The 17,227-nt window shown below is 31.3% G+C and overlaps 1 protein-coding gene across 1 annotated transcript in view; it reads right to left on the bottom strand.

Annotated features, from left to right (window-relative positions):
- LOC120346300 (uncharacterized) overlaps positions 1–17,227 on the bottom strand; it is a 42,929-nt gene that overhangs the window by 5,586 nt on the left and 20,116 nt on the right. The window contains exons 38-64 of the mRNA XM_078115428.1: positions 16,970–17,084; positions 16,130–16,399; positions 15,348–15,421; positions 14,743–14,908; positions 13,206–13,463; positions 12,381–12,595; positions 12,147–12,309; positions 11,822–12,049; positions 10,924–11,138; positions 9,598–9,718; positions 9,008–9,274; positions 7,931–8,188; positions 7,271–7,476; positions 6,797–6,909; positions 5,989–6,224; positions 5,228–5,414; positions 4,826–4,893; positions 4,492–4,625; positions 3,784–3,949; positions 3,040–3,291; positions 2,645–2,818; positions 2,265–2,352; positions 1,737–1,912; positions 1,402–1,528; positions 961–1,083; positions 341–478; positions 90–176 (exon numbers count right to left, since the gene is read on the bottom strand). Coding sequence (XP_077971554.1) covers positions 90–176; positions 341–478; positions 961–1,083; positions 1,402–1,528; positions 1,737–1,912; positions 2,265–2,352; positions 2,645–2,818; positions 3,040–3,291; positions 3,784–3,949; positions 4,492–4,625; positions 4,826–4,893; positions 5,228–5,414; positions 5,989–6,224; positions 6,797–6,909; positions 7,271–7,476; positions 7,931–8,188; positions 9,008–9,274; positions 9,598–9,718; positions 10,924–11,138; positions 11,822–12,049; positions 12,147–12,309; positions 12,381–12,595; positions 13,206–13,463; positions 14,743–14,908; positions 15,348–15,421; positions 16,130–16,399; positions 16,970–17,084 — 4,625 coding nt within the window. The remainder of the gene's footprint in view (positions 1–89; positions 177–340; positions 479–960; positions 1,084–1,401; positions 1,529–1,736; positions 1,913–2,264; positions 2,353–2,644; positions 2,819–3,039; positions 3,292–3,783; positions 3,950–4,491; positions 4,626–4,825; positions 4,894–5,227; positions 5,415–5,988; positions 6,225–6,796; positions 6,910–7,270; positions 7,477–7,930; positions 8,189–9,007; positions 9,275–9,597; positions 9,719–10,923; positions 11,139–11,821; positions 12,050–12,146; positions 12,310–12,380; positions 12,596–13,205; positions 13,464–14,742; positions 14,909–15,347; positions 15,422–16,129; positions 16,400–16,969; positions 17,085–17,227) is intronic.

Raw genomic sequence — 17,227 nt, 5'->3', positions numbered from 1 at the left:
TTAACAGGTTTGTTGATAAATGTATTACAATACACATTTAAATCCATTTTGTTTGAAGAAATTGAACAGTACAAGATTGCAATAATTACCAGATATAGTAGGAAATAATGGTGTTGCTAGCCTGGCAACATCACCCGTCTGGCGTGGTCGAGAGGCTTCAATGTAAATGTAAACACCTGCATGCAAAACAGAAAGCAATATTTTAAAGAACACCAATGTTCAATGATAAGTGTTTAAATCATGAATTTAACAGTAGAAAATTTGAAACCAAATAGAAGTAATAGCTTTATAACAAATACAATGTTTCAATAGTTTAGTGTCATCATACAACAATATATACCAGATTTGTCTCCACTAGTATGATCAGCAGAAGGTCCAGTATCTTCAGAAGGTGTACTCCCATTATATAAATGCCAATCAAAATCATCACTTGAGCTTTGTAGCATGTTGCATGGAGTTTCAAAGTCACAATTCCACACTGCATACATGGGAAATTTGCAATTTAGAATTTTTTACCCTTGGAGAATATAAATTACTTCACAGACTTATTATAAAATCATCCTCATCTCAAATATATATAAAAAAAATAGATGCAATTGGTACATGTGATCACGAACATATTAGGTAAGTACCTCTGTTTAATGGTTAGCACATTGTGATAAGCAATATAACAAGGCTTGCTATTAAACTTTTGTTTGCCCTGCTAAACTCCTTACCAACTACTAGCCAGATGAAAATTCTCCATCAACCAATCTATGAAAACTGAAGATGAATTTTTAAGTTATATTTATACCCAATCTGGAATGGTAACCAAATAGAAAATCATTGTTTGCATATTGAAAGGCCTTATAAATTAATACCCAAATAGAACCAATATAATTTATTCTTATTTCAGATCAAAATAATACTCAAATATAATTTTAGTACCTTAAGAACCCAGGCACAGTAAAGTCAACTTACCTGAAGCAGAGGATATAGAAGTTGTTAAAATATTTGTTGTTGAGATTTCTTCATCTGGCAAATTTGTTGAAGGAAGTGAAGTTGTTGTAAGCGTGATATTATTTGTCGGACTAGATAAGGGAGCTGAAAAAAATAACCATTTGTGATTGCTTGTCTAACATCAATTTAGTTTGATACTTAATAGGATTTGGAATCTCATAATCATCATATTTATTCCCCCTGTTTGATGAAAATCTTCTTGTTAATTTTTTTGCATGTTTGAACGACCCATTCACTGTTCTTCTTAGGCTCTTTTTAATTATTCACATAATGCCTCAACATGTATGCTATTTTCATAAAATCCAGGAAAAACGAAATAGCTTTATTGTATGCAAACATGTATATTTATATTTTCATTCCAATTTCTTCTAAATACTAACACTAGGTTAGTTCATTTCTTACGTGTTTTCGCAAATCCTGTCAATGGTTCACTGAGAGTAGAAAGTTTGTTCATTGCAAAAATAGTGATGAGATATCGTCTGTCGGGTACCAATGTCCCAACAGTGACTCGTGTTTTGGTAACCTCCATCTGTTCAAATAAAATTGATAATAACGAAAAAAAATATTTTCATATACCTAAACAAAGACAAATAATGAAAAAAATTAAACTTCCTTTGGAACAGACGACTGTATTAAATGGCAGACATGGAATGAGAATAAGAAGTGCCTAAAATGAGATGGACTGTACATATACTAACATAAACATATACATTGCCAGGACAGATGTGTGGCATTACCTGCACAGATATTACATTATTAATTTCTTGAACTTTTATTCTATATCTTGATACACCTGGTGTAATTGAAGCAGTCCATGAGAAAATAAGAGATGTCGGATGTGAAGATACAATATGGAGATTCGTTGGACTTTTTACTTTGTTCAATGATGGTGAATCAGAATCTTCAACATCAACTAATAAAAAACATTTGGATAAGAAGTTTCCTGATATAAAGTATTTAATAATTTTTTTTCATGGAAATTGTTGATGCTGACTAACAGATCACCATTATGCAATTACCAATCTTCTGTGAATTATTATCAATGAATTCATTTGTTTGATTTGTTTGAACTAAAAAAGATTTAGCAAGGTCTTCATTCAGATCTTAAGATAAATGATGTGCACTAACACTCACATAATATTGTAACATTTATTAGACGGGAACAGATTTATAGGACAAACACTATTGTTTCCGTTATTTACCAGAGTGTTTGTAACCTTCAGTACGGTATATGCTTTTGTAACAATGTAAAACTTGTTAAATACCTTGCGTTGTGACATTTATATTGGCATTTGCTGATCCTCTATTGTTATTCATTTCGAGATTTTTGAATACAACTGACCAGTCCTGAACCTGAAAAATTTGTGGAAAGCAATAATAAGATGACACTCTTTGAAAAAGTTTCTGTTATTCTCTAATTCTGAAACATTTTAATTTAAAGAGAGTATTTTTAGGAAAGAATATTTATTGGTGAAAGTTTTTCATTTCTTGCAATCTTTATATGTACCTCTGTTTGATGCATACTTTTCAGATCTAGTTATTCAGTTAACATCTTTTTTGACCATATGCTCAACTATGAAATTTTAAATATAAATGTTGCTGTTAGCATTCCTTGGCACAGATTACATATCAACTTTAAACAAACCTTTTCACTGAGATCATATATGTCGAAAGTGTGATTTTGTAGAATTATTTCCATCTCTTTTGATTTTGTTGTGTATGTATTATCAAAATATTCGAGAGATTGGAGACAAGTATCAATTTGGTTTCCATTCCATTTACTTTCCTCAGAAACTGCTTTTATTATTGCTTCTGTATTCTGTGTACCAAAATAAATATTGGAATATAAAGTGTTTATTTACAACTAAAGAAAATACAATAACAAAATACAGAGTAGTCAAATTGCATCATCAAATATGATATTGCTTTTTACAAATTGAATTTTCATTGTTTCATGTTCATCCTTATGTCTGGTTTCCGACTCCAAAAAACATCTAAATGTCCTACAACTGTAATTAGAATATTAAAAATACATCTCACCTCATTTGCTTTGAATAAAGTAGCTAAATCGTTTGTGTGTTGTCTGAGACTTTTCTCTGCTTTTATTATATGACCGTCTCTTCTTTCACCTCCTCTCATCAAAAGTTCAACTTCTATGTTGAGTTGTTTTAAAGTATCATTGACTATTCTTGAAAAATCCTCATTAACTCCCAATAACACTTTTGTGTTATTTGTTTGGGCTTCTATATCATGATGGATGTTAGAGGCAACAATTTCGAAAAACTCACTTTTCTGTAAGATAAAATGTGAACGACTAGATTTGCAGTTTTGTACTCTCATTTCAGAAAATATACTTGCAGCTGATGACCATGGCTATGTGCCTAATGATTGCTGGATACATATTCTTTCAAGGATATTTCATGTATCTATTTTTCTCGATCAAACACAATTAGTACACAATCGGAATAAATTGACATGGCTAAATATCTCATATCTAACCTGTAATGATTAACAGGGTTTGTAGTTTACTTATGCAATATATATACTTACAATTTTTTCATTTTCTATTCCCCAATATATGTTACACATCATGATTCACCCATTTCATAAATATATTGTCATAAATATATTGTCATATTGTCATCATCACAGATGACAAATCTTTTGATTGGATATTACTTTGTGGCACATGACAGACATCTAATCATCTATTTATTATTGAGCCAATATATGAAAGGCCTATATTTTTGTTTGTTGGTATGTGCTATATTATTCAGGTTTTACCCTTTTTACATCATCCAGTTCTTTCAACATAAGCTGGTCCGATAATCGTTCTTGATATTGTGAAGATTTCATTTTTACCAAACTTCGATTCATTTGTCGCATTGAACCCAGCATATTGAGTACATCATCCTCCAAAAGAGGTAACACCTGCTCGACAAGACTCAAACTGGAGAGAAAGGGATATAGGATAGGATTTACATATTTATCCCATATGAAAATGCCCTCCCATAAAGTTAATTTTATATGAATAGCTTTTTAGCCAGATCTAACTGGAAGGAATAAATAAATACTATAAATCTGCTTCATAGTTGGGTTTGCAGATTTGAATCTCAGGGGTAATAATTATGTGCGAGAGGATTCCTGAGCCCCTCGCCGATGCAGGGTGGTTCACGTAACCGATGGTCAATCATGGCTTTCTGAAAACAAATAACTGGCTAACTAATCCCATAATCGACATGGACTGGTAACCGGACAAGAGGCAGTGGTTTGCCATATGATTAAGCCATCTTATCGGCTTCCCCTTCCTCAGGATAAAAAAGTAAATCCTGTCTTATCCCAAAATATATGCAAGTAGGTATATGGCTTCATCCTGTCATCAATCACATCAATCGAAACGCATGAATCCATTGCATGAAAAATGCTAATCATGATGAAATCACATTTAAATAGTTGAACAGTTTAAAATTTATTTTATATATATTGGTATACCGCTGCTTTTCCATCAATACACTTGAATTCAACTTTGTAATATTTTCTGAAACACTGTTTCCAAGTTGATAGATATCATTTTTAGTTTGTTGAATACTTTCATTGCAGGTTATAAAAGCATTCATTATATATTCCTAAAATGTAAATGAAGGAGTGTATTTATTATATAGAATAGAGTTGAAGTGGAGAAAATATAGGCAGATGATGCGGAACAAGATAAAGACAAAAAACAAAGAAAATAATTGCCATTATTATTGCATTTCACATCACAAAAAATAAATTACTCATCAACAGTAAATTATTATTTGTATAAAATTTGACAACAATTACTCACATGAGTGTGATTCTGTGAAGCAAACAAATCTGAAGTTTGGTAGCTCCCGAGAAGTTTATTCTGTGATTCTGAAAATACAAAATTACAGAACATCATTTATATATTTCAGCTATAAAAATTGATTGAAATGAACATACCTTTGAAATAATAATAAAAAATTAGACATTTAGAATTATTTTGAATAAAAAAAAAATTTTTTTGGTAATATATCAATGATATTACAGAATTTTCATAACTTTCAAACATTAGAGATTTTTCAACTGTAAATATTAGTAAACATTTCAAGTCTATTTCTTTATTAATTATTTTTCGAGAAACTGTAACTTTAGTGTTGAATCAAAAAAATATAACTGATACTGCTGATGAAGTTCTTTGTCAAAATGTTCCAAAAGTAAAAATTACCCTTTATCACTTTTATTTCATTGATTATGTTGGTTGAAAAGTTCTTCTGACTTTCTTTTATATTATTTATCATCTTCGTTGATGTTGGAAGAATATATAACAAAGCAGCTTCTAATCCACCCACAAATTTAGTAAGATTGGACAACAGACTTAATTCAGGTGAATTACGTAGTATTGGTTCATTCATCTGAATAAAAGATAGGTTGGATGTAAAATTGCGTAGTCAACAACTTTTTTGCTGTATGACTTGATCCTGATGCAGTTTATTGACTTCTTGATGATATGCCCACATACCAACCAAGCATTATCACGTTGTGCAAAACACTGCGATATATTGCTTGAGAAACATTAAATTATTTACAACTCCTAGAGGCAGATTGAGACAACTGACATTACTTTATCAAAATGCCTGACAATACTGAAATTAATAAATCCTTGAATTAATATATTTATTTAGTTATTTAACATCAAAATTTATTATGCTGATGTTTTAAAATGAACTCTTTGCTAGCTTTATTTGACTTTAATTAATTTCCATCTTTTATTCAGGAAATAGTTGTTAATTAAAATAGAATAATCATAGAATTCATTTTGCATTTTGCTGCATAAAAAGAACAGCCATATCCTTATCAACATGGAATGTTTAAACATAAGAAACAGAATAAATAATGAGATAGAGTTTCCAAGTAATTATATTTCCATGAAAAATCTTCTTGTCAAAAGTTAAAATACGATGTCTCTGATTAAAAAAAAATACAAACCGGCAAAGATTGAGCATTTCCACCAAACACACTCTCTTGTAATATATCATCAGCTGGATAGAGCGATGGATAAAAATCATCATATTCTATAGATGTTTCTTTTTCTAACATTGCTGAATGCTTGGCATTAAAACTATTCCAAGCAGTAAAGTTGATATGTACAAGATCTTCCTGAAGTGATTCCAGCATTGAAAGTATTAAACCAAAATTGGAATCTTCACTGACTCTCTCATCTCCTAAAAGAATGGTATAGAAATTTTACAATGATAACATTTTATTTGAAGAATCCTATATCAATTGCTCATTAACCTGAAGTAGAAATAAAAGATCCAAAAAGGAAAATGAAACAGTCTGATAAAATTTTGATAAATTGAAGATTTCTGTTATTATTCTGCCCTTAGGATTGATCTGTTACGTATGCGTTAGTAAGTGGAGTATAGAAGACAAATAGAAAAAAGTAACAAAAGTTGGGTTTCAAATACCAAAATTCCGATATAAAGTTTTTCATGGTTTTATTATTAATCAGCAATAAAAAAAAAAAATGTAAGCATATTCTTGATGATCACTTTGTTAATTGGCTATGACCTTCATATAATTTCAATAGCTATTTTTCCTTATTGTTTTGCTAGCTTGATACGAATAATAATATAAATGTAACTATTTATATTTTTCATTAATGGCTAGTTATGGATAACTCACTTTTCAAGCTGTTCATTACATTTTGAATTGATTAATATAGGTGCATATAAAAAATTAAAAATATTGAATTTTTTAATAGACTTATGATAAGTAATATTGTGTATTTTACCTAAATCATGTCTATGCAAATTCATCAGCATTGATATTTTGTGTTTCATGATGTTTTCAGAAACTTCAGCATCCATACTTTTAATTTTCAAATCTTGTATTATTTCCTCGTGTCTAAAAATATTACATTGGCAGAAATTTACATTTTAAATTATGGTATCTATATATAGATATGTGGATAAAACAATGCTTAAATATGCCTATTGATTAAAAATGATTCATTCTGTGCGTTCATGGGTTTTCCCATCTTAGCATGATTGCGTTTTTTCATCAGTTTTTTACATCCACTGGATGTCATTAATTAGGTATAATATCTCTTCACCATCCATAAAAATTTATGGAAAAAAGTTCATGTCATTCTCTGAGTATTGTTACATAATTGGTTGTACTACGACACTAAATTTAGCATGCATTCAGTTGCATTTAAGTAAAATGATATTGAATTGTTGAAAGTTTTGTAAAAGTCAAAATTAACCTATTATAGTTTGCATTCACTTCCAATGACTGATTTTCATATCGATTTGACTTAGCAACAAGTACATCTAATGTTCTGAGCATATAATTATGTAATTCATCAAATATTTTAAGTTTTTCTGAATATTGAAGATTTTGCGCCATTTGAGAGGAGAATTTTCGTAGCAGAGAACGAATTTCTTCATCTCGTAGTTGTAAGTCTTGTGCCTGAAAATAAAGAATAAATATATCACAGGAAACTGGAACTAAGTGTTCAATGTAGCAATTGTATCCATGAAAATGGAGACCAAGCTGTTGAAAGTTTATTATTAAGCAACACTAGACTCGAAATCCTGCTAGTGAACATTTTCTGGCACCTGATAAGACTGGTAGGTTTATCTTCGTTTCAAGATAAAATTGTATTTGTGATCTTAACCAAAACAAGAAATTGGAGGCAACACATGACATATTCAAATAACAGAAAAAACAGGAAAGCTGACAATGCCTTAGGTATGCATAACAAACTGTAACATGATAATAGAATGAATACGAATGGACCTAAATTAATGCAGCATCGTACTATATTCGGTCAGTTTTTATAATCAAATGAGAATTACCTGCAATTATAACATTCACTTGAGTACTCACTAATTCCTTAAAAAACATACAGCAAAATACTTACATGTCTTCTTTCCATGTCTGTTTGCTGCTCTTGTAAGGCAGAGGAAGTATAGACTTTTATATCAGTCAAATTTGATTGAATCATAAATTTCAATTGTTCACGCAATTGTTCTCCAGACCGTTGTATTTTTAATTTCAAATCTAATATTAGTTGTCTGTGCTTGTTTAGATTTTCATCTGCCCTTATTTCAATGTAACTCAAATTTGCATGTATTGTTGATAATTCATTCAACATATTTGCAATGACTACATCCAAGTCCTAAATCAAAAAATGATAATTTTCCAAACAGTATCTTTATTCGTGTACTTATTCAAATACTCGAGCATTCCGTTGAACGGATTTTTATCAAGCTTTTAAATTTAAAAAAAAAAAATTTATTCCTAATTATGCAAAGTCATAAACAAGCATGAGTATATATATTGAAGCAAAACTATTTAAGCATTACAATTTTTAACTTTGAGGAAACATTGCAGGGATGAATAGAATTCAAAATGCAGTGGAAGCCACATAGAAGGAGTTATATCTCACAATCTCTTGCCAATACAACACATGATTAAATTCATTATTGTAAATTCTGTACACAATTAGTTTCTAAATAAATACAAACAAAATTTTGAATATCATTCTGAGATACAATAGTTCACAAACCAAAAGTTATTTTATCTATTGAATGCAAAGCTATAATTACTTCCAATGAATGATAAAACAATTTCATCCTCAGTTATTTGAAAATTGTAACTGACAGGATAACAAAAAAAAAGGAGTCGAACATTTTCAAAATTGTTGATAATAAATTCTTTTTTTGTTATGTGAATATTCGACTGACTTAACACTTGATTCAGAAAAAAAGCTTTCTTAAATCATGCTATGCAAAGACCAGGGGCGTGCAACTGTTTTTATCGCAATGGGCCAAAACGTAAAATTATGGTACCGCTGAGAGACGTACCACCATACAAATATTTTTTAGGAAGTCGAAGTTGAGCTTGCAAGTGCTTAAAGAAAAAGCATTTTTAAATGGGATCTGGCATAGACAACGGATGATGTAACTAAAAAGTTGGTATTTCATTAGCTACCTACCTTGTCATGCAAATGAATATTATCAGTCTTCGATTTCAAACCATCAATCTCCATACTGTTGTTGATTGAAATTTTAGCAAGCGTATTGAAATCATTGTTCAAGAGTTTGAAATTCTTTTGCATCAGGCTACTAGTTTGATTTTGCATGCTTGCCACCAACTCAATTAGATTTGTCATTCGACTTTGAAACGTTTCATTTATATTAAATATGCCTTGCAATTCTGTTGATGTATTGTAAATAGCCTCATCTAAATTGAGTTTCAATCCCTGTAACAGAAAGGAATAAAAATAAATTTTATGTGAGAAAGTGGAGTGGATAATTTTATGTTTATCTTGAAAAATATGATTCACAGGTTCAGGAGATTCCGATTTCTTCCAGAATTTTATAATACAATATCAAAATATTAAGCTTTTCATAATGCAGAAATTCATAAATTGGGTTAATGATGAATTGAATACATAATATCAAAAAACCTATCAAAAATTTTTTTGACAGAAATATAGAACTAAAATTTATTGCATTGCAATGTGTATAGATAGAATTATTTCATGCTGCAATGCTGTTTATGAATATTTAGTATTGCAGGTACCTCATACAAGTGATGTGTTCCAATCAGTGAATCATGTACTTGAGTTAAATTATTTGAGAAGTTGAAAAAATTTACTTCAAGTACATTCAACCTTCCATAAACTTCATTGAGTGCATCCAATCTACAAAATAGTTCGTTTGAATTTGAACAATTATTTTCCAAAGTAAATATTTGATGAACTAGTTATAAAATACAATGTGATGTGATGAATATACCAATCTTTAATAAAGCAAAGGAATTGAAGCTAAAGTTGTTTGTTTGGTTTGGGTGGCTAACCAGGTCAAGAGGAATGAATATGATTGGTAGAGAACTTTGAACACTGCATCCCCTATAATACGATAGGATTTCCTTGTTTATTCCAGGGGGAGAAAAGCCGATAAGACTGTTTAACCATATGGCGAACCATGTAATTAGTTAGTTATTTGTTTTCGGAAGCATGGTTTAATGGTGGAGGAAGTCGTAACCGACCAGCGGTTACGTGAACCCCCCTACGATGCAAGGAGTCCAGCAATCCTCTCGCACATAACATCCCCCGCATGGGATTCGAACCTGCGACCGCAGAGCAGAGTAATCAGAGGTGCGGTGGCGAGCGCATTCCTAACGCTCAGCATGAGCCACACCGCCGTGCCAAATATCAAATCTGATATGTCATATACCCTAATATGCAGTGTGTCGGCTGAGGGGGTTAGAGCAGATCAAGAAGATTGTTAATTTTATTTATATTTGAGGGTATATTCTAGTCTGCATGTATGAAGTGGCATGTAATGCACTCATTGCAGTACATAAGTATGTTTTACTTCTGCTAATGTCTTGATATGCCAGGTCTTAAAATAAGATATGATTTACATATTTATCCTGGGGAAGAGGGAAGACGATTAGATGGCCCAATCATATGGCGAACCACGGCCTCTTGTCCGGTTACCAGACCATGTCGGGTATGGGATTAGTCAGCCAGTTATTTGTTTCAGATACATGGACATGATGGTGAAGGAAGCCGTAACCAACCAGCTGTTACTTGAACACCCTACGGCTGCGAGGAGTCCAGCAATCCAACGCAGGTAATCGGAGGTGCAGTGGTGAGCATAATCCAAATGCTAAGCACATAATGCGTCTCACCGCCGAACCAAAATAGTTTTTGCAAATTACTGAGCAAGACAAAACAACTGTACTCGGGCAGAAATATTACATTCACTATTACTGCATTTAGAATATCTATGATAAAATATGATTAATATGAAAATTTTTAAGGTGGACTTTCAAATATTATATACCGGTAGTCTACCTAAATGTTTGTAAAATACTGTACATGAGGGAAATATTTTATACCTGGCAGTTAAATTGTTGTTAAGAGCCAATTTATATTGATTAAATGAAAGAGACAAATTATCGATCTTTCCACTTTTATTTCTTGCTACTTCACTTATTATTTCAATCTTTTGGTCATTGGAATTTACTTTGAGTGACACATCTTCTATTAGTTTAGTAGTGTTTTCAATATATTTCATTTGTCGATATTCATTGTCAACTGTTTTTTGTTTAACCTGTGGAATGAATAGAAAATCTTGTTAATTTTGAACAATATTTTAAATTTAAGATAATAGGTAAATAAAATTAATTTTAGATACAACTCAAAATAAAAATGATATTGTTGATAGTATTGTAGGGAGTTTTATATCAATGTGTTAGATTTAGGTACTTTAGAAAAGATGGCTTATAAGTAGAAAAACTGTATCTAAATCAAATATGTACAAAATACCCGAAAAGACTAATATTATTATCCACCTTTGAACTTTTATTTATATTCATCCATGAGAGAAAAGCCAATAAAACAACTCAATCATAATGCAAGCCACAGCCTCTCAGCCGAATATCAATTCATATTGAGTATGGGATGAATGAGTGTGGATAGTGGAGGAAGTAGTAACAGACCAGCCAGTGGCTATGTAAATCACTCTATGATTGTGTGGAGTCCAGCAATCCTCTCACACTAAATTATCCCCCCAAAGGATTTAAACTTGCCACAAAGTGTCATCAGAAGTACGATGGCAAGTGTATTTCTCGTGCTTAGAACAATAGGCCATACTGCCATCTTGTATCAGTAGAAATCAAAAAATTTAATATTTTAAATTTGCACTATGAAATCAATTCACGAGTGAATATATTTCAAAATCAGTACTATAAAATGAAACTGTACACACAATAACAGAATTACGAAAACAAATACCTCTCTGAGAAATTTTGCGCGAGAATCTGATTCATTAATGAACTTCTGCATTGAATCTTCAACGAGTTTTAATGACAGCCCATTTTCTGTAACATTCTTCGTTACAATTTTGATGTAGTTTTTTAACTTTTGCTTAGCTTCACTCAAGAACTCTGAAGAACATCGCTTATTTGAATCTGAATATCTGAATTCTTCCCCACTTTGTCTTGTAGAGAATGATGGTATTTTCTAGAAATATATAAAACAATACGACAACAAAAAATAAGCTGCACATTTTTGTATAAACACAGTGAATTTGGGTTACTTTAGTAAATAAACAAAGTACCTTGAGTGCTTTGGTTAAATTAATTTTAAATAATTGAAAAGTCTGAATATTGTTAGAATTTTCCAAAATTGAATGAGATAGCAATGTTTGATTATGCTGAATCTCGTCCATTTCTCTTATTGAAACTTTAAGATCTGTGATCCAGTTTTCTTGATCTGTTAGTCTGTGGAAAATACAATGACAAAATTAATGTTCCATATGTTCAAAAGTAAATCAACGGGAAAAGTAAATAACCTTTCATTCAATTTTTCTTCTGATTTGTTTATTGCCACCAAAGCTTGCAAGAGGTTGTCTTCATAAGCATGTTTTCGTAATATCTTCATACGGTCAAGAGTATCAGCTACATTATCATAGCTCTCATTAATATAATCATATACATCCGATATTTTTAACGCATTATCAAAAATTGCTTTATTGTGATCATCTGAAATTTTCTGTGCTTCATTCATCTGAGTAAATGAATGTTAATAAACAAAATTATCAAATCAAATTTCAAATATGCTGCTCAAACTTATACGTTCATACTCTCTAATATCGGTAAAACAAAGCAAATTTATAATATTCAACAATTTTTACCCATTTCATTTGTTGTTGAACATGCAATACATATTAGGCAAGAGGATAGAAAAGCAAAAATAATTGAGAATTTTAAAATAGAAATACCATAAAGTCTAATGGGATATTTATTGGAAAAGTTATTTCAGGATAAGGAAAGGTACCGGTAATCAATCACTTCATAAAAAATTTCCAAAGTTTGCTTAATAGAGAAAGCTGTAAACAGTGGTAAACCATCTTATTATATTAATGAGTCCAGCATTTCTCTGACATATAAATAATTATTTTTAAGCTGCAAACCCACACAGCGCAATCATCGATTCGATTTGGCGATGGCAAATATGTTTCCAATGCTTAGATCAATGAGTCAATTGGCAACATAGAATTCAAACATCAATAAACAATAAAGTCAGCTATCCTGAATCCATACTATATTACGGTATATGTTGTTATGCAAAGCTAGACATTACTTAAAACAAAATACAGCACAAATAGAAAACCCACCATGGTGAGCAATTCATTCTTTTCCTTCTGAATCTTTTCTATGTTGCTGCGGATATTTGAAAGAATCAGATCTGTTTCCAAATTTTTCATCATTCCTGCTTCAATTTTACGATGAAGCAAGGATGTCATTTTTTGTAAAGATGTAATTGATTGATTGCAATACTGATATCTCTCAGACCATGAAATTATCAATCGTCGCAAATTGCGTTTTATAAATATCGTTTCGTTAGTTATGTTGAACAGTTGATTTTTCATAATCTAAAAATAGAAATATAAAATCAAATTTTTGAAAAAATTAGGATACAAGAAATAATGTTACTTCCCATCTCCACTGTGTGCTTTGTCATGCCAGACAAACAAATATAAACAGAACAAAATGAGAAAATTTATTTATTGCTTGAACACTTGAACTTCTGTTTGTGCATAGTTTTACTCGAAAGTTTCAATAATCAAGCTCCTTTGTGCAATAGTTATGTTCTTTCTAGAACAGGGATGGCGAACCTTTTTCAATGAATGGGTCAAAAAATATATTTTTATCGCGGAACAGAATAGAGTGGGTCACAGATATATAATCAATGTTTATATCTATAGGAAACTTCCGAAACAAATCTTATCTTCTCTTGGTGTAGTTTTGGGCTTTATTTATGCAGCACTTCTATCAGGGATTTTTATGGCTCTCGATTTTATGAAATTAGAGTACGAAAACACGCATATGAGTTAACGAAAACGTTTAGGATGATGCGGCAAATTATTTTACGGTTCCAAAGGGTTTGGAGGAAATTCCATTCTGATAGTGTTATATTTTTTGATCAGCTTTCAACCACATTAGGGCATTTTGTACCGCCCCATTGTTATTTCAGATTTCTGGGTTTTTATTTCAAGTCTGAAAGATTTTGTTTTCTCAACCGCATTGTAGGTGAGAAACTAATAAACTGCAAAGTAGCATCTGGTTCTCGTATAACCCCTAAAACAGTCTGGAAATGGACCTCCGAAAGTCAAGAGATGTTGCGAGAAATAAACAGATCAATTGCATTGTTATGTCATAAACGATCTCAGAGCCAATAGCTGAATAACGTTACACAGCGATGCAGAGTGCAGACACGGCATCCAGATTAGGGGTTTGGAAATTACCATACCGGCCCGAAAATTAACAATTTGAGTATGAGCGATCGCAGCCCTGGCTACAAAACTGACGGTACATTATAATAGTTCAGTTATTGTTAGATTAATTTAAGGCCGGTTTGATCAATTTTTATCACTGTTATATTAGCATTTTATTTTATTTTGTGCCTTGGCGGGTCACGAATAAAACGCGGTGGTCAGTGGTTCGCCATCCCTGTTCTAGGATATGTTCCAAATGATCTGGGTTCTGTTTATGTAAGTCACCATGTACATGTGATTAAGAAGGCTTTGAACAAAGATTTAGGTATAACATTAAGCCAGTAAAGGAATTGCAAATACAAACGCAAAGCTTGCTGTCCTGTGAAGTGAACAATTTAAATATTCTTATATACTTGATATATAACATATATGTCACCTGATATTCAGTTTCCATTGTCTGATCTACTTGCTGCAAAGCTTTGATATTAACAGTATTATTGGATATTTTTCTCATCATCTTATGAAAAGATGCATTAGAAAGTTTTTCATATTCCATTACATCATGGTGTAAATTTTGTGAAACATGGTCATTATCCTCAATCCTTGAAAATAAAATTTTTTTATTACTGCCGAAGATCAACTTAACTTTCTAAAAAAAATAAGTGTTTTGAATTATTTTTTACATTGTTTCAGACAGAATTCGAATATTCATAATTGTTACTGTTTTCCATCATGCAAATTAGTTTACAAGGAATAGAAATAATAATATTTAAATCATGTAAAATTGAAGTGGATATCAGGGAGTATATAGCCCTCTTCAAACATCCAAATTTATTGATGAATGAATAAAAACACTGTTTATGTTTTAAACTGGTGTTATATAATGAATATTATAACTAAATATCTTGAAATTCCTCCTAACAATTCATTAATTATACATAAAAATATATTATTATCGGCACATTGATCTTTTTCAATGCATTCAAGTGAAGTGTACGATTTCAAACCTTTCATCGAATTATACCAATGGACTGATTTTACCTGTTTCTGATAAGATTCAAACTGCTATTAAATTCTTTCCTGTCATTATCCATTGTTTGAATGACCTTTGAAATCTGAAAAACAAAAACATCAACAACAAAAGTTACAATTCCATTATTAGTCATTTATTTGATTATTCGCTTGATTTATATATGTTTCCTGTAAACCGATGCAACGTTTTTGTATGTACTTGGTCAGTTTGTCCTATCTCTAAAACTTTACGTCAATGAAATCAAAGTAACTAGAAAACGACTATCATAAACAGATATTCACATATATGATAAAAAGTATCAGTAAAAATCTAAATAGACATGACTGGCTCGGCATATTGGCGCATCGTGTTAAGAGTTAGAAGTATGCATGCCATTGCACCTCTGATTGCCAAGTGTGAGTTTGCAGATTCAAATTTGGTGGGGATAATTTTGTGCGAGAGGGTTGCTGGACGTCTCGTTGCCACAGGGTGGTTCACGTTACCGCTTGTCGGTTACAGCCTCCAACACCCTCAAGTCCATACATCCAAGAACATATAACTGGCCAACTAATCCCAAATCCAACATTCACTGGTAAATGGACGAGAGGCCACCATATGATTACCCGGTTTAATCATATTCCCTTTCCACCGGAATAAATAAGTGAATCCTTTCCTATTAGTGGTGTATGAAATTATTTAACAAAAACAAACCAGAACCATAAAAGTGAGAATTTGAGAAATAATGTATCACATTATATCATAATACTTTTTGCCCTGATATACACCACTGCAATATTTTTCTTCATATTACCTGCATGCCTATTTGTTCATTTTTGTCCATGAAATTCATCTGCTTATTTTCCAACAAATTAACTTTTTCACTTATATTTTGTCCATATTCATTATGCTTTTGAAGTATTCCAAAAATTAGGCTTATATTGTTTAGAGCGTTGTTTTCAACATTGTTTATCAAGTTTGATTGACTTGAATTTACCGAAATCCAGGACTTATTCAAATCAATCGCTGTTTCTTCAATTGCAGATATTCTAGTTTTGAATACTGACATTGATGTTTCAGATATCTAAAATTATTTATGATCAATTAAACAACTCTTGGCAAATACATTATATTTTGACACTACCGGTGCCTGTAACTCTGTTCTAGAATTCAATCTGAAATCAGTTTTAAATTTTAAATAATATCATTTTTATCTTGTTCAAATTATTCTAACAAAAATAAAATCATATTACCATAGTACCATATTGGTACTAAATTATCCTATGCAACTAGTGTGTGTGATAGCTCAGTGGTTAGAGCATTTGACTTGACTATAATGCAACCGCAGTGTAAATTCTTGAGTTTAACTCCAAAGCTCTACCCCCTCGCAGTGTGTAATAAATCGGGTAGGCAATGCCGAACCAAAAGATTTGTCCTTACCAACTATAGTAGGCCCTTATTTACCGTGATGTTTTATGCAGAGCTTTGTACAGAGCTAAGGCTTATAAATATGTCATATGAAAACATATACAACCTACGATATACAAAATTATTTGATAAATCACGATTTAGAAATTGGATAGTTTTTTTTATTAAGAATGAGAACACATGCATTTTTGCAAACAAATACAATACAAAATGGTTCCCAACAGACCTTCGCATTAGATGTTATTCGGTCAGTAAGTTCATTCACTGTAACAAGCAGTCCAGTTGTCATGTTCTTAAATTCCGTAGCATAGAGTGTAATATTTTCTTTGTACATCGATAATCTAATTATAATAAAATTCAATTATTAAACATTGGTAGAGAGCGGTTAGGAATTACATATTAATACCAAGGGAGAGAAAGGATGATAAAAAATAGTAAACCACGGCCACTCATTCGGTTACCATCCATACTGTGTATTGGATGA

The sequence above is a fragment of the Styela clava genome, chromosome 8, assembly GCF_964204865.1.
Source record: "Styela clava chromosome 8, kaStyClav1.hap1.2, whole genome shotgun sequence".
Classification (NCBI taxonomy): domain Eukaryota; kingdom Metazoa; phylum Chordata; class Ascidiacea; order Stolidobranchia; family Styelidae; genus Styela; species Styela clava.
The sequence above is the reverse complement of the archived record's forward strand: the minus strand, read 5'-3'. Positions and strand labels throughout refer to the sequence as shown.